The sequence below is a fragment of the Poromitra crassiceps genome (assembly GCF_964638095.1).
Source record: "Poromitra crassiceps genome assembly, chromosome: 15".
Classification (NCBI taxonomy): Eukaryota; Metazoa; Chordata; class Actinopteri; order Beryciformes; family Melamphaidae; genus Poromitra; species Poromitra crassiceps.
The window spans coordinates 19,825,426-19,852,004 of NC_139634.1; the positions used below are offsets into that span (position 1 = coordinate 19,825,426).

Consider the following 26,579-nt stretch of genomic DNA (forward strand, 5'->3'; position numbering starts at 1 on the left):
GGTTGTAGCTATTGCGCAACACACAGGTGAAAACCGTCTATACTGCACCCATGACTGCACCTTACACCTGCTCTGGACTAGGCGTAATATTTACGCCCGGTCTTAGTGAGAAGAAGGCTTAAGCCCTGTTGGTGCAACCGGCGTAGCTGTTGGGTCGTAAAGTTACGACCGGCTTAGCTTAAGACCAGTCGTAAGACCAGTTGGTGCAACTGGCCCCCAGTGATTACAGAGCTGTGAGGGCCTGAAATTTTTAGCCCAGGCCCGACGTCAATATCACGATATGATGACACATCTCTCTCTCTCTGAACTGTCCACGTGCGGTGGAGCGGAGGTTCTAAATAAAGACAGCGCCACCGCTCTCTCTCTCTCTTACACACACACTACAATCAATACGACTAAAAATGCACAATGCATTAACAGAGAATCCCGCTTGAATTCGAGTTGAAAATGTAATGATGAACTAATGCACTAACTTACAATCACTTGACTTCCGGCGCTGCTGCTGGGTATCAAATCTGTTGTCACAATAATAAGAAATGTCTCATTTAATTGCCAACAATGCCCACAAACTGAAACATTAATGTCACTCAAGCATATCGAAATTAAAACGGTCACAGCAGACTCACCATTTAGCCGTTGTATGAGACTGAGAAACCAAAGGGCTTGCATTGAATAGCAATGAATTGTGTCATTCCTCACAGTCACAAATCTTCGCCAACTGGCTAAATCCACAATCAGGCAAAACTATTCACACTGCATTTCACTTTCACTGTTCAGTTGCGGGCGCTGTGCCCTGTACACTATATACTGTATTCTCAACACTCACGTGTGGAGGAGCTTTGTTTACTTTTGACAGCGCTCTTGACAAATGAGCAGGAGAATCATTTGGACTTACAGTCAGAATTTTTCAAAATAAAAGCATGTGCTGTAATGCCGTGCTGTCTGCTGTGTAAAGTTAAGCGAGAAATACAACTTTATTTTCTTAAAAAGGCCTGAACCCAGCCCTAAAGGACCCTTTTCACGGGGGCCATTTTGTGTCGAAAAAGCAGAATAACCACAGGTGGAAGCAAAACACTAATGAGGGTTTCAAAATTCCAATCATGGAAGTTGGAAACCCTCATTAGTGTTTTGCTTGCACCTGTGTTTACCCTGCCTTTTCGACACAAAATGGCCCCCGTGAGAAGGGTCTATTGGTCAAGCCCGAGGCTTGCAGCTCTCTGTCGGTGGCCACTGAAAGCAGATTGGCTCAATGAGTGCTGTAGAGCAGGGGTTCCCAAGCTTTTTCGTCTTGAGACCCAAAAGATACATTTTGTGTCTCCCTGGGACCCAAACTCACAAAAAACATACGGTAATGAGTTGCCATGACGACCAGTTGGTGACCCACCCCTCACGGGTCTGCGACCCAAATTGGGTCCTGACCCATAGTTTGGGAAACACTGCTGTAGAGAGATGACATAAAACTGTCTAATTTCTATGTTAATTGTCTCTGGCTTTGTTTCCTCAGCTGTCAGAAAACCCCGCCTGCCTGCCGCCCTGCCCACCTGCTGAGACCGCTGAGATCAATCAGTACGATCTGGCTGATGCCTTGATTGACACAGAGAAAAGCCAACGAGAAGAGGGCTTAGAGCCAGGTACTGTAGCAGGTTTACTACATTATAAGAAGAGGGTTTAGAGCCAGGTACTGTAGCAGGTTTACTACATTATAAGAAGAGGGCTTAGAGCCAGGTACTGTAGCAGGTTTACTACATTATAAGAAGAGGGTTTAGAGCCAGGTACTGTAGCAGGTTTACTACATTATAAGAAGAGGGTTTAGAGCCAGGTACTGTAGCAGGTTTACTACATTATAAGAAGAGGATTTAGAGCCAGGTACTGTAGCAGGTTTACTACATTATAAGAAGAGGGTTTAGAGCCAGGTACTGTAGCAGGTTTACTACATTATAAGAAGAGGGTTTAGAGCCAGGTACTGTAGCAGGTTTACTACATTATAAGAAGAGGGTTTAGAGCCAGGTACTGTAGCAGGTTTACTACATTATAAGAAGAGGGTTTAGAGCCAGGTACTGTAGCAGGTTTACTACATTATAAGAAGAGGGTTTAGAGCCAGGTACTGTAGCAGGTTTACTACATTATAAGAAGAGGGTTTAGAGCCAGGTACTGTAGCAGGTTTACTACATTATAAGAAGAGGGTTTAGAGCCAGGTACTGTAGCAGGTTTACTACATTATAAGAAGAGGGTTTAGAGCCAGGTACTGTAGCAGGTTTACTACATTATAAGAAGAGGGTTTAGAGCCAGGTACTGTAGCAGGTTTACTACATTATAAGAAGAGGGCTTAGAGCCAGGTACTGTAGCAGGTTTACTACATTATAAGAAGAGGGTTTAGAGCCAGGTACTGTAGCAGGTTTACTACATTATAAGAAGAGGCTTTAGAGCCAGGTACTGTAGCAGGTTTACTACATTATAAGAAGAGGGTTTAGAGCCAGGTACTGTAGCAGGTTTACTACATTATAAGAAGAGGGTTTAGAGCCAGGTACTGTAGCAGGTTTACTACATTATAAGAAGAGGCTTTAGAGCCAGGTACTGTAGCAGGTTTACTACATTATAAGAAGAGGGTTTAGAGCCAGGTACTGTAGCAGGTTTACTACATTATAAGAAGAGGGTTTAGAGCCAGGTACTGTAGCAGGTTTACTACATTATAAGAAGAGGCTTTAGAGCCAGGTACTGTAGCAGGTTTACTACATTATAAGAAGAGGGTTTAGAGCCAGGTACTGTAGCAGGTTTACTACATTATAAGAAGAGGCTTTAGAGCCAGGTACTGTAGCAGGTTTACTACATTATAAGAAGAGGGTTTAGAGCCAGGTACTGTAGCAGGTTTACTACATTATAAGAAGAGGGTTTAGAGCCAGGTACTGTAGCAGGTTTACTACATTATAAGAAGAGGCTTTAGAGCCAGGTACTGTAGCAGGTTTACTACATTATAAGAAGAGGGTTTAGAGCCAGGTACTGTAGCAGGTTTACTACATTATAAGAAGAGGGTTTAGAGCCAGGTACTGTAGCAGGTTTACTACATTATAAGAAGAGGGTTTAGAGCCAGGTACTGTAGCAGGTTTACTACATTATAAGAAGAGGGTTTAGAGCCAGGTACTGTAGCAGGTTTACTACATTATAAGAAGAGGGTTTAGAGCCAGGTACTGTAGCAGGTTTACTACATTATAAGAAGAGGGCTTAGAGCCAGGTACTGTAGCAGGTTTACTACATTATAAGAAGAGGGTTTAGAGCCAGGTACTGTAGCAGGTTTACTACATTATAAGAAGAGGCTTTAGAGCCAGGTACTGTAGCAGGTTTACTACATTATAAGAAGAGGGTTTAGAGCCAGGTACTGTAGCAGGTTCACTACATTATAAGAAGAGGGCTTAGAGCCAGGTACTGTAGCAGGTTTACTACATTATAAGAAGAGGGTTTAGAGCCAGGTACTGTAGCAGGTTTACTACATTATAAGAAGAGGGCTTAGAGCCAGGTACTGTAGCAGGTTTACTACATTATAAGAAGAGGCTTTAGAGCCAGGTACTGTAGCAGGTTTACTACATTATAATGGATGCTGTTGATTCTCTCACTGACATAAGGCTAGCATAATAACGGTACAGTCCCACAGTGCATGCTTGGTGGTGACCTAACTTTCTGAGTATAAGAAGGATCAAAGAAGTTGTATGGAAACTCAAGAAAATGTAAATAATCATCATTAACAGGGGTTTTCCTGGCTCAGAATTGGCATTGGGGGGGGTGCCTGACATTATGCATGACAGTAAGCATGATCGGTCCTGGTAAAGACTGAACTTATGGAGCAATGTGTTTTTAAAGCACTCCGTTTCAGACTTGAAGTAATTTCAATGTAAAAATGTGCGACGTTAACTTTGAAATTCTCTAAAATGATGCAGTAAAAATGACCTGATTTTGGGTTGGTGTGTGGCGTCAGGCTTATCCTGAATACAGTCATTGTCAGAACTTATGAAGCAATGTGTTTTTACAGCACCTGCAGTTTCAGAAATGAAGCCATTTCAAGGTACAAATGTGGGACTTTAACTCTAAAATAATACAGTAAAAATGCTTGATTTTGAGTTAATATGCTGTCAGTGTTGTCCTGAACACAAATCAGTCATTGTCAAACGTCTTCAGGGGGCACAGAAAATTTCTCTTTTTCATCATCTGAATTTTCATCATTCTACTAATTTTATTTCCTTTTTATAAATTAGATACTCGATAAAGAAAAAATACAATAGAAAGTAGAAAGTGATTTTCTCAAGTGATGTAAAACTGTGACGCCCTACTGTAACTGATTGACCTGAATTTGCTTGGTGAGAAATATGGAAAACCAACACCCCAAGCCCTGGGTCATCAAATTAACCCACCCAATATGAAGGTTTTATGCATCAAAACTGATGTATGCACACAGTGTGATATTAAGTTTTAAGTCACTGGTAAATTGAGGTGTGTTCACAGCAGCAGGACATCTTACTGTAGTAAATGAGGTTTTACGTCACTGTGGTAAATTGAGGTGTGTTCACAGCAGCAGGACATCTTACTGTAGTAAATGAGGTTTTACGTCACTGTGGTAAATTGAGGTGTGTTCACAGCAGCAGGACGTCTTACTGTAGTTGATTTCTGAAAGTGATTGATTCAGTCCTTGTCCAGGTTCCCCCTCCGTGCCACGAGGCTCGCCGGTCTCCGTCTACCTGTTCCCCGGTGAGGCCTCCAGGCAACGCCCATCCGTCCTGCAGGGGGAGGAGTCTGAGCTTGACGGACTGGTTGCCACGGCAACCGAGGCACAAGCGGATGTGATGTCAGAGGGAGGCTCCGAGGGCTCCACCGACAATGATGACTTCTGCATCCTGGAGGCTCCTGGCATGGGCATACCTGTGAGACTATTCACTTTTCCTCTTCTACGGTTTTCCTTCCTTCTCGTCTCTCTTTATGTTCCTGTTCAATCTTTCTTTCCCCTAAAAGTTACTTTTACCCACAGCATGTCTTACCTGACGCTGCCAGACGGGGACGGTGGTGTCAGTTCACAGCATGTCACCTTTGCAGAATTTAACTGAATGCTTCCTCACATAATAACCGCACGTGGAAGCTGTGATTTTTATGAGTGATCCCTCTCCTCCCCCAGCCCAAGGATGGAGAGCCTGTGGTGACAGTGCTGTCCCAGGGGCCCGTGAGGTTGAAGGACGGCCACTTCTCCAGGCCGCGGGGCAGCTCGGACCTGCTGCGGGCCCCCAGCCGCTTCCCCGTGCCCCAGAGCAGGGTGGTGCTGCGGGAGGTCTCTGTAGTCTGGCATCTCTATGGGGGCAAGGACTTCGGGGGCAAGCCCATCTCCATACATGCCCAGCACGTAAATAGGTAATACAAACACGCACGAGTTATAAGTAGGTTCCCAAATGCACAGAGATTAACTTTCTTCTCCAATATATACATAGTCATTGTTCTTTTCTACGAGAGCTTGCATTGTTTAAGCTTTGTCTTGCTTCTCCCTTGCTCTCTCCATGCCTCTGTCCTCTCTCTCTCTCTCCCACCTCTCCTCCCTCCCTCTCTCTCGGTCTCTCTTTCTCTCCCACCTCTCCTCCCTCCCTCCCTCTCTCTCTGTCTCTCTCTCTCTCTCCCACCTCTCCTCCCTCCCTCTCTCTCGGTCTCTCTCTCTCTCTCCCACCTCTCCTCCCTCCCTCCCTCTTTGTCTCTCTCTCTCTCCCCTCCTCCCTCGTCCCTCCCCCCATCCAGGGGTCGTTCAGTCCCAGCCGGTGTGCGTGGCTCCCCGTCCCGCTCTGTGCCTTCCTCCCGTCCCCAGAACTCCTGGCGCTGGGCTGGCGGCAGCGGTCGACAGCACTCACTGCTCATGGAGATCCAGCTTACCAAGGTGTGTGTGTGTGTGTGTGTGTGTGTGTGTGGGGGGGGGGGGGGGTGGTATCTGATCCAAACCCATCAAGTGCAGGCTGGGATTGTTTAATCCACAATGCATTTATGTGCTGCAAACTGTGCATCGATTATTATTATTAATATAATAATAATATATCATTTATATATAATGTTATATCTATTACAAGATAGATTTTTGTTGCAACTCTGATTTAATAAGAAAACTTCAGCGCACTAGTAAAAAAGATGGAAAACTATTTGTTTTGGCATGTCAATGGAATGGAATGATGCAGCAGTAACAGATTTTCACATTTGTAACACTTCCATTGGATTTTTAGACATTCAATGCATTAACAGGTTTACAGATACGTCCGTACTTTCCAAAGCATAGCAACCGACAACTCAATTCCCACGGCACCCCTTGATTTAAACGATGTTCTTCCTGATCCGTCCCCAGGTGTCCTTCCAGCATGAGTCCTATGCAGCGGCAGTGGCTGGGCAGGAGGGAGAGGGTCTGGTGGCGGCTGGGGTCGGGGTGGGTCCAGGCGGGGAACAACCCCTCTCCAGGCAGGTGTTCATCGTCCAGGAGCTGGAGATCAGAGACCGACTGGCCTCCTCGCAAATCAACAAGTTCCTCTACCTCTACACCAGTGAGAGCATGCCTCGCAGAGCCCACTCCAATATGGTGAGAGGGAAGAGGGGAAAGGGGAGGGAGGAAGAGCAGGATAGACAGAGAGTTTTATCCTACTGAAATGCCACATGGGTGGAGTTTTCAATGATTAAATTGTACCTGACAGGGTCTAAAACCACCCTGATGTGTTAAACCTCATTCATCTCATACGTACCACAAGCAGGTTAAAAGGAAAACTACTACCAAGGATTATATTGATTGATATTGATTGTGTGTGTTTGCTCGTCTCAGTTGACAGTGAAGGCCCTGCAGGTGTGTCCAGAGTCGGGCCTCGGGGGTCCAGAGTGCTGTCTCCGAGTCAGCCTGCTGCCCCTACGACTCAACATTGACCAGGTACTGCCGGCTCCAGAGACCAAACACTGATAACTACTCCAGAGCCTAGTCCAAACCTCCTCTCAGTCAAAGTACATGTGGCCTGCCCTGCCCTGCCCAGGGGATACTCCACACCTAACCCACACTCTCTTTCTCTCCTCTCAAGGACGCGCTGTTCTTCCTGAAGGATTTCTTCAGTAATCTAGCTTCCTCTGTTAACCCTTACCTGCCTGTGGATCCTGCAGCCGAGGGTGAGCTGCCTCTTCTGATATCCTTGTCTCTCCATTTTTCATCACTTGTCCTCTATACTTCATTTTGAGAGCTGTTTTATTTATCAGACAATAGGTGATTGAAATTGTCCCCATGGTGAGATCAATTATCACTGGTTGCAGGAGGAAGATGCCACAAGTGATTGACAAACCAATCAATATTTGATCCTAGATTTATTTGAGACCGAGGCCTGCTGAAAATGTATAAATTCCCTGTTATAAATTAGCAAGTGGCTTTTGTTATTTGAGACCCTTTGTTTAATTCAACGTTATAATAATTGTCCGTTTATGTTTGAGCATGTATGTAGTCCATTTTCCTCACTATTCTCTCTTGGCTGTTTTTCTCTCCATCCCTCTTCAGTGAAGGCAGACCCCTCCCAGAAGTCATCTGAGGAGGCGGAGTCAGCTGGTGGTCTGGGACCTGACCTAACAGCCTCTGTGGAAACGACCTATAGCGAGCAGAGCTCCTCCTCTGCTGGATCCACCTCCTCCTCTGACCAGCCAATCTACTTCCGGTATGCAAACACGTCTTTCCAGCAAGGCTTTGTGAGTCTGATGCCTCATTCACATCATATGGGAAAGCTGGTAGACACAAGCCTCCTACTTGAAAATACCATTCACCTCAGCTTTGGGGAAATTAGGGTTTGGCGATGGACCCTGATTTCTCAGACTTCCTAAATTGACATCAGCATCAAGGAACTGCCTGCTGTCAAGTGTAGGAAATGATGTATTCTATCATTGAAAATTAAACAAACAAAATGAACAGTGTTTATCACATAAGTAAATTGCCTTTCTGTGGTGAAGAAAGGTTTAAAAGTATTCAATATTGATGTGGTCTCTCTCTCTCTCTCTCTCTCTCACTCTGTCTCTCTCACACCATGTTTTCAGGGAGTTCCGTTTCACCTCTGAAGTGCCTATCTGGCTGGACTATCACGGCAAACATGTAGTCATTGAACAGGTGAGAGAAGAGAGAGCAAAACTAACAAGCAAATGGTTAGGCAACCCTTCCCACTCCTGACCTTTTGACCTGCTCTGCTTTCCCAGGGAACCTTTGCGGGCATTCTGATTGGCCTGGCCCAGTTAAATTGCTCAGAACTCAAGCTGAAGAGGCTCTGCTGCAGACATGGGTAGAAACACACGCGTCTCCACCAACACAGACATTTGTTAGATCCAAGAAAGAGGTTCTCTAACTAGGAGCACTGATCTTCAGTTTACATATTACTGGTATGGCCTTGGTATATTGGTACTGGTATGTGACATGTATAACTTTGGGATTTCACTAGGTATCATCTCTACTCTAATTTGTAAATGTCCCAAAAGTCACAAGAAAAGCCTCTAAATTGCATCATCAATATAAAGTAACTGATAACTTCTGAAATCTTTTGAATATTGCTTCAGACTTTTTTTTAGACTAGATCATCTTGTGGTGTTGGGTTTTCTTTTTTTCTTGTAACTCCTTGTGCTTTCTCCCACAACCCTTCCTAGCCTCCTGGGCGTAGACAAAGTGATCCAGTATGCTGTCACCGAATGGCTGACGGACATCAGGAAGAATCAGCTGCCGGGAATTCTGGGAGGTGTTGGCCCCATGCATTCTGTCGTCCAGCTCTGTGAGTTGATGCTGCTTGCAGCGTTAATGAACACTCTGTAGTACCCTGTGTAATCTTAGGTGATATGTAAAATCCATATCTCGTTTTTCCTCTTTTATCTCATGGGTCATTCTCTTTTCTCTTTTCGTCTCTGTGTGGTTCTCTAGTCCACGGAGTTCGGGATCTGTTCTGGATGCCAATAGAGCAGTACAGGAAAGACGGACGCATTATCCGAGGTCTCCAGCGGGGGGCAGCGTCCTTTGGCACCTCCACAGCCTCGGCTGCTCTGGAGCTCAGCAACAGGCTGGTGCAGGCCATACAGGTACTAGACTTGTAAAGGATACCTAGTCATGTTCTAGGTGGAGATACAGTAAATACGGTAGTTGAAGAGGCTTGTGTCTGGCATTGGGTGATTGGGAACAGTGCAGGTCATGACTGTGAAACATTGGGTGTGTTTGCTCACCTGCGCATGCATGAAGTGCAGTTGAACAGGCAAGCACGCAAAGCGTGCGACACGCTAGAAAATGAGCGTGCAAAGCATGCAATATTTCTAGTATGAATGTAGGTTGTGGTTGTTTTTGTCCTGAATCCTACATAAATCACTTTTAACCCTATTGGTGTCCCTGTGCCCTTCCTGCAGGCCACAGCAGAGACTGTGTATGACATCCTGTCTCCAACACCCCCCCTGACACGCTACGCCATCACCGAGGGCCGGGGCCCCTCCAGCCGACCCCGCCGAGCCCAGCAGCCTGCAGACCTCAGAGAAGGCGTGGCCAAGGCCTACGACACAGTCCGAGAGGTGGGTCCCCTAACCTACCCTGTCAAACAGCCAGTGGATAGGTTACCTTCTATAGAAAGGAGGATTCAAAATCAGCAGCCACACATTCTGCCTCTTCATACATTCATTCTCCCATCTCTTTCTCTGCTCTCCAGGGAGTGATCGACACAGCTCAGACCCTGTGCGACGCAGCGACCCGCGGCCACGAGCAGAAAGGTCTCCCCGGCGCTGTGGGCGGTGTCCTGCGGCATACCCTGCCCACTGTGGTCCGTCCCCTAATAGTGGCCTCCGAAGCCACTTCCAATCTGCTAGGCGGCATGCGCAACCAGATCAAACCGGATGCCCGTAAGGAGGACTTCTTAAAATGGCGCACAGAGGAGGGCCAAGAGTGATCACTTTGTGTGTGTGTGTGTGTGTGTGTGTGTGTGCGTGTGTGTGTGTGTGTGTGCGTGTGTGCGTGTGCATGTACGTACGTACGTGTGATGATGGTTTGGGAAAGACTCAAGGGAGTGAATGTGTGTCTGTACTGTATGTATTAATGAGAGACTGAGAGTGTGTTCCAATGCAAAAAAAGAAAGAAAAAAAGACTAACTACTACTGCAGTGACTGACAGTATTTTACATGGCTCCATTTCACATGGACATACAGTACAGATTCAAGTTCTTTTGTTTTTTCCTTCTGATGCAATCAGCAAGAGATCTGCTCTTTTCCCTTCCGCCACTAGTACACTAGTATGCAGATTCTTCTCACCGTTCGTTTAGTATGCAAACATATCACCATCCCGCTCAGCTGACTTCATGGTTTTTAGCTTAAACCTACCAGGGCTATGGGATTATCATAAGAAACATGTTGATCAGTGGCTCTCCCTCTACTTGGGATTGTGGGTCTGTCCGTGATCTAATTCAGCCAGCACTAGATGTGAACTGAAACATTATCATAGGAAAGGGTTTCCAGGAGATGAATTTACATATCAGTTCACCTTGTTCAGGTGCATGGTGTGAACTGACAAGTGAAGAGTGACCCCCCCAACTTTGGTCCACTTGGATCAGTTATTGATGTCCAGTCTCTCCTGGGAGATCCTGATAGTGGCACAGGGAGGCTATTCTAATGAAGTGCCTTTTGCTGAGATACCTCCGGAGGTTGCAGTGTCAGATGGTTTTCACCCTGACCACGCCATGTGATTGGTTCAACTTTGGCCCCCCAATGTTGTCATTTGTGCCATAAAGCTTACAGAGTGCTATTTTTTCCTCTTTTAATATTTTTTGTTGTCTTCCTCAGTCCTATATCCTCCCTTCTACTATATAATAAATACTGGTTCACATTCATTCACATACTTGACATATATCCTGACTGAATAGAAACATGAGATCAGATGAAGCCTCAAATGGACGGTATTGTGCATTGGTCATTGGATGTTAACTGTTCCACAAAGGCACATTTGTTTTAATGTCTATGAACAGTATGCTGCAGGCACTGATCTCAGTGCTTAGTCTTTATATGTGTGCTTCGGTTTCTGTTGAGAGTTCGAGAGGGGGCCTGGGGTGTTCTTTGTTAGTTGCCTTCCTCCATTTTTTTCCAACATTAGTATTACTTGTCATACCATACTCATTTTCAAAATAACAGTTGTGAGGATGTGAATCTGGTGGTGATGGAGGAAGAGAAATTTGGGTTTTGTGGTTAAAAAAAAAAGTTTTACATTTGTACCTTTGTTTTGTTAATGTGTTTTACGAGATGTTTGTGTGTGTGTGAGAGAGAATGAGTGTGTGCGTGCGCGCACATTATGCATGTTTGTGAGGGTGACAGGTTGGTACTTGTTACACCTCTTGTGTGTAATTACTATTTACTTATATCATAAGCTGTATGAATGCCCTGTATAATACAAAGACAATGAGTATAAAAAATTAATACAAAAATAAAATTTTGAGTATAAAAACTGAACAACTGATTTGCCTGAATCTTTTTTCTTTGATCAACTCGGATATACGAGGGATTAGCTGATCAGCTTCTTTTTTTTTTTTACACCGGCGTCACTGGGTGGAAACGGCAATGGGACCCTATGGAGCCTGAGCTTGAGCGTCTGACTAGCCGGGTGACCCTGTTTACATTTAGAAAAAAACAACAGTTCACACAACTTTAATATGACATGCATCATACATCAAACTCTTGGGCTACTTCTGCTCTCACTCAGAATGTCAAAATATAAGCGATGTGATGTATAGTTTTTGAGATATTAACGTTTGTTTGGCACACCTCATACTAGTTAACTGCCGCAGTTCCGGGTGTTTTGCGGTGTCGTGATGTCATGCTGAAGTTCCAATATTTACAATATTATCCAGCTCCAGCTGGGGCCAGTACAGAGCATGCCCCCTAAGTACAGACTCAGGGCATGCCCATAGGCAAATCCCTCTATCTAAAGAGCACCTCAAACAAACAACAGTCCAAAGCACTCCTTCCCAAACAAGAAAATGTTACATAATAAATAAATAAAATATGGCATGTTTTACATATTCTCACAAAGCGATCTAGATGGATAAATACTACTACAGGTGAGAGGAAAATGTAGCCTCTAGATCTTACAGGGTGAGGTGTTCCTTTTTCTTGAGATGAAACAGCTTTTACCTTTCTATATACATGGTATATCATAATTATTACATCTTTATTATCACACTATTACCCCTATTATCATGTTACTAAGCTGTAATGTGAAGTGCTACCAGTAGTTCCTTGACAGCCTATTTATATACTGCTTGTGTTTTTGCCAATGCCATACAGGCAGAAAATGTAATGCTGACCAATGCTGACAGTTAATAAATGTGAAGGAAGCACTGGGGGAAACAGGGAGACAGATACTGCCTCCACAGAGAAGCCAGTGACACACAGAGATTTTAGAATCCCTTTTACAACAGCACTCTCCTTAAACGGTTGTTTATTATTTTTAATTCTCCATTTCTCGCTTATGGGCGTGCTCTGTACTTAGAGGGCGTGCTCTGTAGATCATTCTCAATATTTACGCGGTACATTATAACCAGGAACCAAAGGAAGAGAAGTAGAAGTTTCGGGGGATCTTATAAAGCAATGCACAATACTGAGACTTCCGGTCCGCATGTAAACGCCTTTTAGCCTAGTGTGATAGACGATAGATGTGAATTCAATATCGGTTTACGTTCGCTAATTAACGGTTACTCTTCCATCGGAGGCTTACTCTGACCTTTCAGATCAAACAGTCGTTATCTGTCTGTCTATATATCTGCCGAAAACATGAAGCTGCTGACGCACAACATGCTGACATCTCATGTGAAAGGCGTCACCAAAGGCTACCCGCTGCTCATCAAGGTAAACAGCTCTGACGTTTGCTACCGTAACGTTAGCTGGCTGCAAAAAATAACGAATCAGTCATTAGACTCCGATTGTATTTACTCTAGTAGATCTAGATCACATATTGTTGTATGGAGACAGTACAAACAAGTTAGGTTAGGAGTAGGACGTTGCTCAAAAAGGCACACATTACTCATCATCAGTCAGTAGCTACTCGTTAATGTGTTTTTTTGTTACTTTAAGTAATAAATAAGTGTTAACTTTTCCCCAACAGAATAGCTTTGATGTCCAGTGTATTGTTAATATCAACCTTTTGCTCACTAAAATCAAAGGAAATGGTTCTGGCATTGATCAGAAACTAACTGTCAAATAAGAGGAGAGGGGTAACGACCGGTTAGTACTAGTACTAGTTATTACTAGTGCAGCGACCCGGACACGTACCCTTAGTCCGGCTTCCCACCCGCAGACACAGCCAATCGTGCCTTTATGGACGCCCGACCAAGCCAGAGGTAACACAGGGGTGCGAACCTCCAACCCTCGTGTTGGTAGGCAGGCAGGGAATCTACCACTACACTACCCAGATGCCCCAGCAAGCATTATTTCTTACACACAAGAAATGGATGCATTATGCTAGTGATAATACCCACAAATTAGTTCAAATTCATGTCATAACTTTTTTTTATACAATTCTTGTATATCTTGTAACATAATAGTGGAACTGGAAGAAGTTCACTAATGAGTGGTGGTGTTCTTTCCCTGTGTGGCTGTGAGCAGGCTACAGAGGTGAAGGTGAACGAGGTGGAGTTCAACCCTGAGTTCGTCAGCCGAATGATCCCCAAGCTGGAGTGGAGTGCTCTGGTCCAAGCTGCTGAGGGGGTGAGGCACGCGAATAGAGCTCCTCTGGTCCTGTGTCAGACGGCTGTGGTTTGTGTGTAGCACCATGAATTCTTCTTATCGGGCCCTTTTCTTTCCACAGCTGGGCCACCTGCAAGACCTGCCCGGTGATCTGGTGCCGGACTACGAAAAAAATGAAGATTTCCTGAAGAAAGTCCACCGAGTTCTGCTGGAGGTATGCAGCTCATCACCTACTGCTGCATGCCAGTACCATACCTGTCTTTACTGGTCTCACTGTTTTTAGGCCTCCGCCTGCGACAGCCATGGCAGGAGGCATTATGTTTTCGGGTTGTTCGTCTGTCCCATTCTCGTTAACGCGATATTTCAGGAACGTCTTGAGGGATTTTTTTTTCCTCTTCTTTTTTCAAATTGACCACAAACATCCACTTGGACTCCAGGATGAACTGATTAGAATTTGGTGGTCAGAGGTCAGAGGTCAAAGTCACTGTGACCTAACAAAATATGTTTTTGACCATAACGCAAGAATTCATATGCTAATCATTACAACATTTTACACAAATGTATAATAGGATAAGATGAAGTGATGATGTTTCCTATCCAAAAGTTCAAAGGTCAGCTTCAGCGTGAGATCATAATGTTTTGCTTACCACTGTAGCTGAGAAAACCGTCTCGGGTCATTCTACAAAAACGTTGGAAGTGCTGTTACTTAATTTTGCAGACACCAAAATCCTTTAAGTTGACCTAATAATGACATTATATTGATTTGGTCCCCAAGATACATGAAATCCAAATCCATACTTGGATGAGTCCACCCTCTTGACTTAATCTCCCTGGGTGACGAGGGGGCCTCCTGTTCCTCTCTAGTCCACCACAAGCTCATTGGTTTAGTTGATAGTGAGCTTCAGGTGATTGCCGTTGCACCATGTGATGAAGCTCTCCATCAGTCCTCTGTACTCCTCTGTAAAAATAGTCTCTGAGTGAAGTCAGCATGCTTATAACTGGAAATTATTCACTCGAATCAATCATACATGTCAACATACTAGTGATAACTTCAATTTAGCAAAAAAAAAAAAACCTTTTTAGGAAATTCCTTTTATTAGAGTCTTTACTATATATTTTATGAGTCTGGATAGACATGGAGTCATGGATGTAAACTGTAACTTGGCATACAACCACAAGGCAGTTAATTCTAGTTTTACTGACATCATACACTTGATTTGCTGTCTGTAATTCACTGTCGGGCAATGTGATAAACACAGAGATCAGGAACTAATAATACTGTTGCTGTGTAGACATTATGCAGACCCAATATAATTATGTCTCTTGCTATACGAGGACCTCTGGTGGTGATATAGCAAATAGACACAACTTGGGGTTATGATATTACTGGTTCATCTGTGCTACTCATGTCTAACTGTGTGTGTGTGTGTGTGTGTGTCGCAGGTGGAGGTCATCGAGGGGTGTCTGCAGTGTCCTGAGTCTGGACGTGAGTTCCCCATCTCCAGAGGGGTCCCCAACATGCTGCTGAGTGAAGACGAGGTGTAGCCGGGAGCCCCTTACCTATGTAATTACACCTGGTGGACCTTGCATACAACATCACCGGTTCTCACACACAACCTCACCGCGAACCGTTAAATCAAAGGGCACCGTGGGGATCCAGAGAGGAGAACCTGGACTCTGGTTTGAGTGCGTACCACGAGGAAATGCGGTACAGGGTTGATTGTAGTTATGACATTTGAGGCTTTTCAATGGCTAACTGCCCCGGGAGGACAGAGACGTGAAGCATATTCGATGGAAATGTTCCCCCGAGAGGTGGTTTTACCCTTATTTATTTTTGTAACTGTTTCGGGTTCTTTCTTTTCCAATAAAACCGTATGTTCCCAATTTGTTTTGATTTTGTGGAAAATGTAGATTCACTGTGATCTGAATAACAGACATGTTAAAGTACAGATGGTGCAGTGTGTGTGTGTTGAGGGTGAACGGCTCTGAACCCTATCTCTCAACTCCACATCCCTCTGCTCTGTCGGGGTTGAGAAAAGTGCTGAGGGCCAGATGACGTGGCAGTGGCCCGTCTATATTTGACTTTGAGGAAAGAGGCGGAGGTTTGGCGGAGGGGGAAGCAGCAGCAGCCGGGCTAAAAGTTGTTTTTGAGGAAGTCTTTTTTTGAAAAGCCACACGGTCGCTGCAGCGCGCAGTGCAGCTACCCACCACCAGGGCGGCCTCCTTTTGATCCCGGGTGCTCCGACCTCGCTCGGTGTGTCTGCGTCTGTGTGTGTCGAGATTGCCACAGAGTTCAGCTCCACGTAGACGAACCAAGTCTTGAGCGTTCCCATCGCTCTCTGACTCACTGTCTGATACTGATACAGCCACAGTCAAGTTGGGGCAGGAGCATGTTTGTTCCCAGGCGGTGCTATCATTTTTAGAAACCGTGCCAGGAGAGACGAGGGGGTGTGGCCCTGACCATAAACCCAGTCTCTCTCTCTCTCTCTCTCTCTCTCTCCTACCTTTCCCTTCTACTTAGGGCAATTACAGGCCTGCACCCATGACTATAATAACGGTATAATGGGTTGGCAGCAGAGCAGCAATAAAAGCCTCCCCTGACAGATTAACGGGCCTCTCCAACTCCTCTGCTGTAATTAACAATGAGCAGGAAAGATTGAAAGCTCGACAAGAGAAATAAAGAGATAAAAAAAAGGAAAAAGATTGTTGGCGGAGTGGTTTTAATAAACTAGGGCATGAATATGGACATAAGTGGATTTGAACACTGAGGTGCTTAAGTTTGTAGATGGCAGGCAGTGAGAATATATTAATACATCCAGTTTGGTAGACTAGTTCCCCTCTTCATGTGAAATGATGTTTAAAACTGATATGCCCACAGGGGAATATTTACCTTTGGAGAGAGGGTGGTGCAAACGTGTGTGTGTGTGTGTGTGTGTGTGTGTGTGTGTGTGTGTGTGTGTGTGTGTGTGTGTGTGTGTGTGTGTGTGTGTGTGTGTGTGTGTGTGTGTGTGTGTGTGTGTGTGTGTGTGTGTGTGTGTGTGTGTGTGTGTGTGTGTGTGTGTGTGCGCGCGCGCGTCATCTGGTGAGCGGGACATGCCTCTTGCCTACATAATCATACACTCCCATCACTTTGGTGGCACCCCACCCCACCACCTCTCACACATCCAGTCAGTCTCTCTCTCTCTCTCTCTCTCTCTCTCCCTCCCTCCCCCTCTCCCTCAGATCACTGTTGCTCCATGCTCTGAGCTTTGTGGATTTCTCCAGAGGAGCCAGCAGCAGGATAATGCTGTCACATCGCTCACTCCTGCATTGCCCTCGGGAGAGCTTTTAGGCTGGGACTCATTGAAAGCACAGATCTGTGATTTATTCAACCGTTGCTGGAGGTGGTTGGAAAGCACAGGGACTTCTTTCATAAAGCTTTTTTTTTTTTTTTTTTTTGTCACGCCTTTTTATGTCGCCTCATTTTGACTGCTGTGTCTTGATGTTTGCCTGAGGGGATTTCAGAACTTTGACTGCTCTGTCTTGGTGTTTATGTGAGGGGATTTCAACAGACCCAGGCCATTTCTTTCCCCACGTAAATCAACTTTTTCTCTAATGTTTTAGTGCAGGCTGCTTTTTATATACTCATTCGCTCTCTCTCATTTTTCCCCTCACTTTGAGTAGCTGTTTTGGACCTGGGTATGGACCACATTTCTGTTTCAGCAATGAGTCTCGTGGAGGGAAAAGGACCTGAGGCCACTTTGACATAACTTGATCAGTTTTTTGGAGGATTTGCGACATGGGCTGAGCTCCTGTGATGCCTTTCTCTGCTGGAACATCTATTATTTATCCGAGGATGGCCTACGGAAGCCTGACACGGATGAAAGTGTGAATCATCGGACAGAGTGCGGTAGACATTTCTTCTCACCTTTACAGCAGATAAGAGTGCGCAGTGGAACGGGACAGGGTGCGCGCACCGGGGACAGCGCACCGGGGCCTCTGAGCGCACGAGCGTGAAATTAAAGTGTCAGCCAAAAGTTGAAAGGGACTTTGATCTAAATTTGAATTCATTTGGAGCTAAACTTAGTTTTGTTTTAGATGCTTTTCAGACAGAGTTTTGCTACCTGTTATGTCTCCCCTCCCCAAAAATGAGTATTTTTTATTTAATATTTTGAGAGAATGTGTCCTGCTGTTTTGCTATTGTGTCCGGTTAAAACCAGCAAGGTACATGTAGGTGACAAAATGCTACATAATTACCTTCATAGGTGTCAGATGTAGCTAGTACTTCTGCCATACTTTACTCCACTCCACTGAACGTGGATTTGACCTAAAGACTAACTGAAAATACAGTTTTCTCTATTTCAATTAGTTTTGGAGACAGTTGTTATAGTTTTGGATTAGCTTCAGTTTTCACGCTCTTACACCAGAATATAATTGATTCATGCTTGGTTTTAAGTTTCATCTTAGTCCGCCAGAGTAACCTTGCTTCGAGTGGGGTTTCCCTAACCAGGAGCGAACTTAGTGATTTTGGGGCCCTAGGCAAAGGCAAGCATAGGGCCCCCTGGATCCCACCTGAATCTAAACTCACTTTTTTTCATGCATTCTATCTATATATAAACTTGAGTAGCTTTGCTTCTTTCATTTTTTTTAAGTTCTCTCTCAGCAACTTTGGACTCCAGGAAGACTAGCGGTCGTTTAGGCGTCAACTAATGGGGATCTTTTTTAATAAACTGATGCAGTGACAACGAAAATGAGCTTAAAGTCAAGTGGCAAAATCTCACTCGCATAATTTATTGTAACAAAAAAGGGGTGTGAATTGATTAAAATAAGTTTACATTAGTCCTATTCCTGTCTTTTGTGGGGCCAAAGGCAGTCACCTAGCTTTGCCTAATGGTAAGACCACCCCTGGACCAGACAATGTGGCTCACCCCCCTTGCGCTGCTGCTGCTGCTCCGGTTGGCTGGTGTGGTGGAGGGGCTCAACACATGCCAGTCCTTCAACCTGGACGAGCAGAAGTCCAAGCGCATCGAGGCGGTGCGTGGCCAGATCCTCAGCAAGCTGAAGATCCCCCGCCCGCCGGACACCACCAAAGGCCAGCCGGTCACCGACGCGGTGCCCCCGGAGGTCATGCTGCTCTACAACAGCACGCGGGAGCTGCTGAAGGAGCGCGCGAGCCAGGCCGAGTCCGCGTGCGAGCGCGAGAGCAGCGAGGAGGACTACTATGCCAAGGAGGTGCAGCGGATTGACATGCTGCCGCCCCGCACCGACACCAGTGAGTCCATGTGTTCTCTATGACGGTGCTTCTCAAGGTGGGGTTCCTGAAGGGAACTTTTAATGACCAAAATAAGGGGTGCTCTAGGAATTGTGGGCCCTTTGACAAGATGGGGACAGCAGAGGGAGCAGGGGAAATGAGGAGGTGGAGAAAGTGAGTGACTAACATGTTCCCCTCCCTCAACTACCACTGGGGCGCCCTTGAGCAAGGCACTTAACATCTGAAGTGCTCCAGAGTGGCTTCACTGTGGCTGTGGTTGTGAATGTGTTAACTATGAAGCCTACCTTCCCTGGTCAAATGAAGGTTAGATAATTACTTAGATAATTAGAAGGAGATAGAAGATGCTGACATCTCACCTCTCTAAAGCCGCTCTAAAGAGGAACTAGTTCCACCTCAGATAAAACAATCTGTATTTTGTGTCGTATTTTTGTATTTTCCATAGTTGGATGTGTAAAATGTTCCTCCACCACCTTGGCAATAATTTACCCAGTAGCACAAGTGTTCCCACATGTTTGGTGTCCAGGATCCCCAAAGAGTTTCACATTAGACCCCTTTTTGTCCCAAGGAAGCATGTCTGAGAGGATCTATGCTGTTACATAACATTGGTACAGAAATACATAACTGTTTATACAGGAGGGGGCAGACAGTGGCTTACAGTGAACACAACAGTCATCCTTATACATGTCTCTATTTGTGCCTTCCTCTGAACCTGACGCTGCCACATGGTTTGTTTTCACATAACCATCTGGGAACGAGTCGCTCGGGAAACTTTTAAAGGGCAGGCACTTTAAAAAAATACCTGGCAGGTGATTGGATGAAGCATCTGTCTATCACGGCCTCGCTCTTGCTGGCGTCACACCTAAAGTCCGCCTGTAGCTGTCTCATAGGTCGCTGATTGGTGTGAACCACTGGTGGTTCAGATTCAAACCAATAGACTGGAGTGTGGCAAGATGGATTTGCGTGTGATCGTGATCTCATGATCTGACATGAATCCAGCTGCCTCACAAGGTTACCTTCTTCCGAGGATATCATGGAAATTAAATGATTATTTTCTGGGGCCCCCTGGTGGTGCTTAGACCTCCACCTTGGGGGCCGCTGCAGCAGCCTATGCTGGCTTATTTCTGTATCTGATGAGACACCTTCGCTCACTAAACCCAAACCTACATTTAAGGTTTTGAAACACTTTGTAACCACTCATCATCAGTAATTATGTCCCAGACAATACATCAGGCTCACACTACAAATACTAATACTAGAGGCCTCAGACTGCATAGTGCATACCTCTGCCAACCTTTCTACAAAGTGTTGTGGTGTTACGTGAATCCATTTGGAACTTAAGTGTCTTTTTGTGATTGGCCATGCCCCCTTTTAGCCAGTGGGCATGGAAAGTTAATTCTAAGTTGGCCCATGACCAACCTTTCTACAAAGTTTCGTCCAAATTTGTTCATAAGTTTTTGAGATGACCTCCCAGCCAACTCTGTTGGTGGAGATAACTCAACCAAACAACATATTTCAGTAATCGATATCCATTCAACGTCTGTATAATGATTGCTGTTGTTCTGCCCCATATCACATTCTATTGATGTGTGTGTCTGCTCCATCCTCTCTCCTCCAGATGCAGTGAGCCCCCCGGTGGCCCCCAGCCCCCATTACAGGGTGGTCCACTTTGACGTCAGCGGGGTGGACCTGGCCAACAGCACCCTGGTCAAGGCCGAGTTCAGGATCTTCAGGGCTCCCAACCCGCTGGCCCGGACCTCAGAGCAGAGGGTCGAGATCTTTCAGGTAGAACACCAGAGACTTAGAGCTGAGTACAACCGGGGGAAAAACAAACCGTGTTCCGAGTGTTTTAGGAGAAACAAGAAAACAACTGTTCAAAGCATGTGTTAAAATTACAGGAGAAGTGTGTAAATTCCTGTTTTATATTGGATTTTCCCAGTAAGGATTTTTGGCATCAGCCCAGAAAGACTACTGTGCTTTTTATAGTCAATCTTTACCATCCACTGAAGCTGTTTTTGTATTTTAGCTCGAGGGGATAATTTGACACAAAGCCTGACTGGGGAGAGAGAAAAACAAGTAAAGAGAGTTAACATAATTGACATCCCTGATGACATCATCAGAGGTTGTTATCACTGTTTACGATGTTGTGATGTTAAGGCTCTGTGCTGTATGGTTGTGTGATGTGTGGGAAGTGAGAGGTGGACCTGCATCCTCACACACCACCAGTCACCACAGTGGAGCTGATAATAATATACCAGCCATTCCCACCCTGTGGGGCCCACTGGTGGGCCGCAAAGGTATAACAAGTGGATCGCCAAATCATTTGCAAAACATTACGGTCTTTGTGGATTATGATGATTATGATTATGATTATGATGATTATGATTATGATGATGATGATGATGATGATTATTATTATTATTGATATGTATGAGAATGCATTTCTCCATTGTTGAATGATGCCAATTATTTGTTAATTAGCCTATTGCAGAGTGCAGGCAGCCCCTCACTTTTAGTTTCTGATTTCTGCGTGGTGACTGTGTGTTTATATCTGTGTGTGTGTGTGTGTGTGTGTGTGTGTGTGTGTGTGTGTGTGTGTGTGTGTGTGTGTGTGTGTGTGTGTGTGTGTATGTGTGTGTGTGTGTGTTGTCAGCTGCTGAAGCCGGATGAGGAGAGCACGTCCACACAGCGCTATATCGACTCACGCACGGTGCAGCCGCGGACCAAGGGCACCTGGCTGTCTGTGGAGGTCACTGACACTGTGAAGGACTGGCTGGCAGACGCAGGTCAGCTTCTACTACCTCCACATACTCATCCATCCATGTTAACATTGCTGATGTTTGAACTGCTGTCCAGTAGGGCATTCATCACTACTGCATTTTAGTAGACATCGACTTCTCCCAACAACGTAGTCGACTATTTTTATTGGGTGAAAAATCTAGTCGCGAGATATGACGCGAGATATATCATAATTGTTTTTCACCAAATAGAAATGATAAATCCTAGTCAAAAAGGTCTCAAAAACAGCCAGTAAAAGGTGAACTAATGTAGCCAGGACCAGCCTGGGGGTATGTGAAATAGCAGAGTCCTTGATTGGCTCTGAGAGGCTGTTTACAAATGACTTACAGTATCTGAGCTGTAGAGTGTTTGACTGCAGTAACAACATAAACGGGAGTCTTTCCTACTCTAAATACCGTAAATTCCTGTTTATTTTACATGGAATAATGTAGAAAATGATTGTTCAAACAAATCTGTTCTATTTATTTATTTATATTGTTTATTCCTAAAACAACAGATTAACAGATAGTGGTTTTGACAAGTGGTTTTGATACTAGTCGACTAGTCTGTGAAACCCCTACTGTCCAGAGCCATGCACTGGCAGAGTTTGGCCGTCGCGGCTTGCTAAGTAGCTGATGTACCATCTGGTTTGTAGCATCACCTCACCATGGCTAAACCAACTGTGTCATATTTGGAGCCAGCGGTTATACAAGCAATATAGTGGAACAATTAACTATGACTTTATTTGTGTAGTATGCACAAACGTTGACAAAGTTGTTCTCCATCTGCATCTTTCTCTCCCCAATTTCTCCAACTAATCAGAGAATAATCTGGGCCTGAAGCTGGGCGTCCACTGCCCCTGCTGCACCTTTGTCCCTTCCACCAACAACATCGTTCCCAACAAGAGTGAGGAGCTGGAGGCCCTCTTCGCAGGTTTGTTCAACTCAAACCATACAGACTAGATCAGTGGCTCTCAGCTTGTCTATACAGGCTAGATCAGTGGTTCTCAGCTTGTCTATACAGACTATATCAGTGGTTCTCAGCTTGTCTAGCCTCAGGACCCACATTTTGCCAAATTTCTGATTTGTTTTTATGCCATTCAAACTTATTTCACAAAGAATAGTGCAGTAATACACAATGCCTTCATGCACTCAAATCAACAAAAAGGTGTTACAAAAGTGCAACCATGGCTAAAAACCCAATGAAATAAAAACACAGACTTATCTTGAATTACAGGCCTATATGTTAACCCTGGTGATGCTCAGCAAATTTCAAGAATCTGAATTATTTCACTAAAACAAGTTGAGACAACAACATTTGGGGAAATTTGGAGCTTTATATTTAAAAATGATTGAAGTGAGATGAACAGACTGGAAACTATCTTATTAGATAAAACAGGTGTTGACAAAAGTTTTTTTCCTTTGGGGACATAATTTGCAGTTGAAAAAAGATAATATCTAGGTTTTCTTTTATCACAATGATATTGTACCGTGACTTAAGTATCGTGATAATATTGTATCATGGGGACTGTGGTGTGCCCCTACTCTGGGCTTTGTTGGGCCATTTACATTACATGTGGAAGATGTTTTGGCACAATAGTAATCTTCCACATTACAAGATGCCATCAGAAAGGCACCTCCAAAATAATCCATATCCTCTGACACCATCACACGGTACAGGAAGAATAGAGAAACTGTTCTCCCAAACTCTGTGATACTACTGAATGGTGTACTGTCTGTGCTTCTTACTTTAGAACACAAATCATGGCAATTTCCTCAGGATTTATACTCAGCAAATTCAATTTGTTCCAATTGGGAAGGAAAAGCAATTCTTGATATTGCCACATAGGCAAACAGGGGCTTGAATGAACAAGGTCTTTATTGAGGTGAAATGTTTAAGATCTCGTTACTCGTATTCAAATCGGTCAGCAAAGACCCAGAGAGACCATGAGATCAAACACAAACCTGGCAGCTCATCAGTCTATGTTGTGCTGAAGATCCATTACTAAGGGTATGATGCATCTCTCTCCCCTCACCCTGCTCTCTCCTCCGTTCTGTTCCTTCCCATAGGCGTGGATGACGAGCAGCTTCGTCAGATGCAGAAGCCCGGTCAGGTCAAAGGTCAGGCGGACTTCAGCACCAAGACGCCCCACCTCATCCTCACCCTGCTGCCCAGCGACAGGGTGGACAAGGAGGCCAAGAAGAACCGCAAGAGGAGGGCGGCCGCCACAGACACCAGCACCTGCTCCCGGTACGCCCACAGCCAGCCACGTGTGACAGGGGATTACCCACAGCACATTTTCTTTGTCTTATAAGTCAGAAGTATATTTGTGTATGACAGTAGATTTGTTTTCTTTTCTCCTCCTGACTCATAACTCATTTTGCAGATGATTGTGCGGCAAAACTAACAGTTTTGAGCGTGTGTTTAGACTGCAAACCAACAAGCCTGCAATGTTTTATTTAGACTACCTCACACTGCAGGGGAAACGTTTGGCAGCCTTGCATAGTCATTAACTTTTGGTGGCAGTTTCTCCAGAGAGATCCGGTGACCCATTTTCATTTTCCCATGACCCACCTTTGGTGCCTTGCCCCAGACCTTGAAAACCAGCATGGGCGTCCAAATCATGCTCTGGGTTATGGTTTCTCTCTTTCTTTCCCTCCCTCCCCCTCTCTCTCTTTCTCTGTGTCTCAGTAACTCAGAGCAGGGCTGCTGTCTGCGCTCCCTCTACATCGACTTCCGACGCGACCTCAACTGGAAGTGGATCCATGAGCCCAAAGGCTACAAAGCCAACTTCTGCGCCGGCAGCTGCCCTTACCTCTGGAGCGCCAACAACCACTACAACATGGTGAGCTACTATTGGCCGCTAATTTGAGTATGATGAGAGTCGATTGGCGGTTCCAGACACAAATAGCTGGGATGCACTGGGTTTCCTCAAAGACTCTGTATTTAACGATGTGACTGTCTAGTACGTTTCCAGGAAGATCAGGCGAGGACAGATGCAATCTGTTATTTCGCCGAATTGTATTTTGCTACAAGCTTGAGTTTCACGACAAATCGTTTCCTCAATATTTTGAACGTGAACAGTGGCAGTTGGCGTGTAACTTCTCAGAGGAAGTGACACAGCCAAATTACATTAACAGACACGATCTGTGATTGGCCAATTAGAAAAAGGTCAGAACAATAGCAACCTCTGAAACGTCAAACAACAATAAAATAACCAACCACACTTTCTAGTAAAAGACTGCTTTTGGACCAGGCTGCAATCATCTGGCAGCCTGACTTCAAGGTAAAGAAACATTGAAATGTGGCTGACGTGGGCCCTTAAGGCAGCTTAAGGTGCATTGTTTGTGGCGGCTGAACAGCATGGTTAGCTAAGGCTGGTTAACCCCAGGGTCATAAATGTGCTGTCACCTCGCTGCACTCGCCGCCCATTATGGCTTCACAGCAGAACATATATGCTTATATGGTACACGGGCCGTTTGACTTGTAGCCTATGGTTTAGCTACACATACACGCACACACACACGCACGCACGCACGCACACACACATACACACACGCGTACACGTACACAGGCGCGCACACACACTCTCTCACAGAGCGTTAAAAATCTCGAAAATGTTCGCGGCCCACATCCGACTATAAACAATACAAGAGGCCAAATAATGCCTTCTCAGAGCACTTTTTTTATTGTAACGATAACGACCAACATTCAGGACTGAACACATTCATGAGCACATTCATTATATCCGTTCCCGTCACATCACTTCCTGAGCCAAAAAAACCCTTTCCAATAATTACAGCCAGAAATAGAAAATAATATGTACGACGTATAAACAATCATATTGTCATATCTCTGAGAGAGGGTAACGGACTGTAACAGTATTATAGCCTGCGCTCCGCATACTACATAAATGAGTCTGTGCCCCTTCACAGCCACAGCTTGTTATTTGAGGGCGGGTCTAGGGGTTTGAGATTGAATGAGTGACAGGTCGTAGCACGTGGTTTGAAACGCTCGATGTTGCAGGAGCCAGTGAGATGGGCGGTCTCAGGGAGGGTGGGCCTCCCTGATCGCAAAGTCGTTACTGATTGGTGAATGGTGAATCCACCACTCGCCAATCACTGGCCAAGATTCCGTTCCCAGTTTGGTGAGAGGAGTGTCCCAGACCCAGAGAGAGATCTGCAGCATGCAGTATCAGCGTAAGAACTCTCATGGGTCTGGCATTGAGACTAGTATGAGACATTTTGCTGCTATCAAAAAAACTGCCACTGTGGCTGTGTAGTAGTAGTAGTAGTAGATTTTTTTTTTTACAAGAGCAGTAGTCACTAGCACTAGTGTTCAGAGCTTAATGTATACCACCTGCTTGGTGCATACTGTATAGTCCAGTTTGATCGTTTTTTGGTTCATTAAAGTATTAGGAGGGGAACTAATGAAAAATGGTTATAGACAATAACCATATTCATATAGTAATATCAAAGACCCCTCATTTAAGCTTAATTTATGCTTCAATTTAGGCTTCGGTGCACGACACTTTTGAAACCGTCTCTCGACAAATATCACATCAGAAGAGACAGAAAAAAGTGCAGAGAGACAGTTTCAAAAGTGTCGTGCGACAAAAGCATAAATCAAGATTTAGTCCACCTTAGAGCCATGGTTCTTTATCATCAGCTTGAACACTGATATCAATAAGCTGGACAGGCTGGACAGCCTTTGGCTCTAGCTCAGTCAGATAAACACCTGCTTGGTGTGTAGCTGTTCACTGGTTCAAATCCCACCTGTCTCACTCTTTACACTTTCAAATCAGATGGCAAAGGCCAAACTGAGAAAAATCAAGACAGTCTAGATGTGTCTC

At 44.9% G+C, this 26,579-nt stretch overlaps 3 protein-coding genes across 3 annotated transcripts in view; all 3 read left to right on the plus strand.

The window, feature by feature from the left end:
• Positions 1-11,450, plus strand: part of atg2a (autophagy related 2A) — a 36,053-nt gene extending 24,603 nt beyond the window's left edge. Inside the window, exons 29-42 of the mRNA XM_083652129.1 lie at positions 1,505-1,631; positions 4,684-4,907; positions 5,156-5,385; positions 5,761-5,896; positions 6,353-6,580; positions 6,818-6,919; positions 7,065-7,149; positions 7,529-7,682; positions 8,056-8,125; positions 8,212-8,294; positions 8,653-8,774; positions 8,921-9,075; positions 9,394-9,552; positions 9,687-11,450. Coding sequence (XP_083508255.1) covers positions 1,505-1,631; positions 4,684-4,907; positions 5,156-5,385; positions 5,761-5,896; positions 6,353-6,580; positions 6,818-6,919; positions 7,065-7,149; positions 7,529-7,682; positions 8,056-8,125; positions 8,212-8,294; positions 8,653-8,774; positions 8,921-9,075; positions 9,394-9,552; positions 9,687-9,923 — 2,112 coding nt within the window. The 3' untranslated portion in view covers positions 9,924-11,450. The remainder of the gene's footprint in view (positions 1-1,504; positions 1,632-4,683; positions 4,908-5,155; positions 5,386-5,760; positions 5,897-6,352; positions 6,581-6,817; positions 6,920-7,064; positions 7,150-7,528; positions 7,683-8,055; positions 8,126-8,211; positions 8,295-8,652; positions 8,775-8,920; positions 9,076-9,393; positions 9,553-9,686) is intronic.
• A 1,153-nt stretch (positions 11,451-12,603) lies between these two features.
• Positions 12,604-15,579, plus strand: trmt112 (tRNA methyltransferase activator subunit 11-2). Its single transcript, XM_083652163.1, has 4 exons — positions 12,604-12,864; positions 13,621-13,722; positions 13,823-13,915; positions 15,145-15,579. The coding sequence occupies exons 1-4, from the start codon at positions 12,790-12,792 to the stop codon at positions 15,244-15,246; spliced, it is 372 nt and encodes a 123-aa protein (XP_083508289.1). The 5' UTR covers positions 12,604-12,789; the 3' UTR covers positions 15,247-15,579.
• A 1,671-nt stretch (positions 15,580-17,250) lies between these two features.
• Positions 17,251-26,579, plus strand: part of tgfb5 (transforming growth factor, beta 5) — an 11,694-nt gene continuing 2,365 nt past the window's right edge. Inside the window, exons 1-6 of the mRNA XM_083652140.1 lie at positions 17,251-18,952; positions 20,568-20,734; positions 21,603-21,735; positions 22,550-22,660; positions 23,797-23,977; positions 24,419-24,572. Coding sequence (XP_083508266.1) covers positions 18,571-18,952; positions 20,568-20,734; positions 21,603-21,735; positions 22,550-22,660; positions 23,797-23,977; positions 24,419-24,572 — 1,128 coding nt within the window. The 5' untranslated portion in view covers positions 17,251-18,570. The remainder of the gene's footprint in view (positions 18,953-20,567; positions 20,735-21,602; positions 21,736-22,549; positions 22,661-23,796; positions 23,978-24,418; positions 24,573-26,579) is intronic.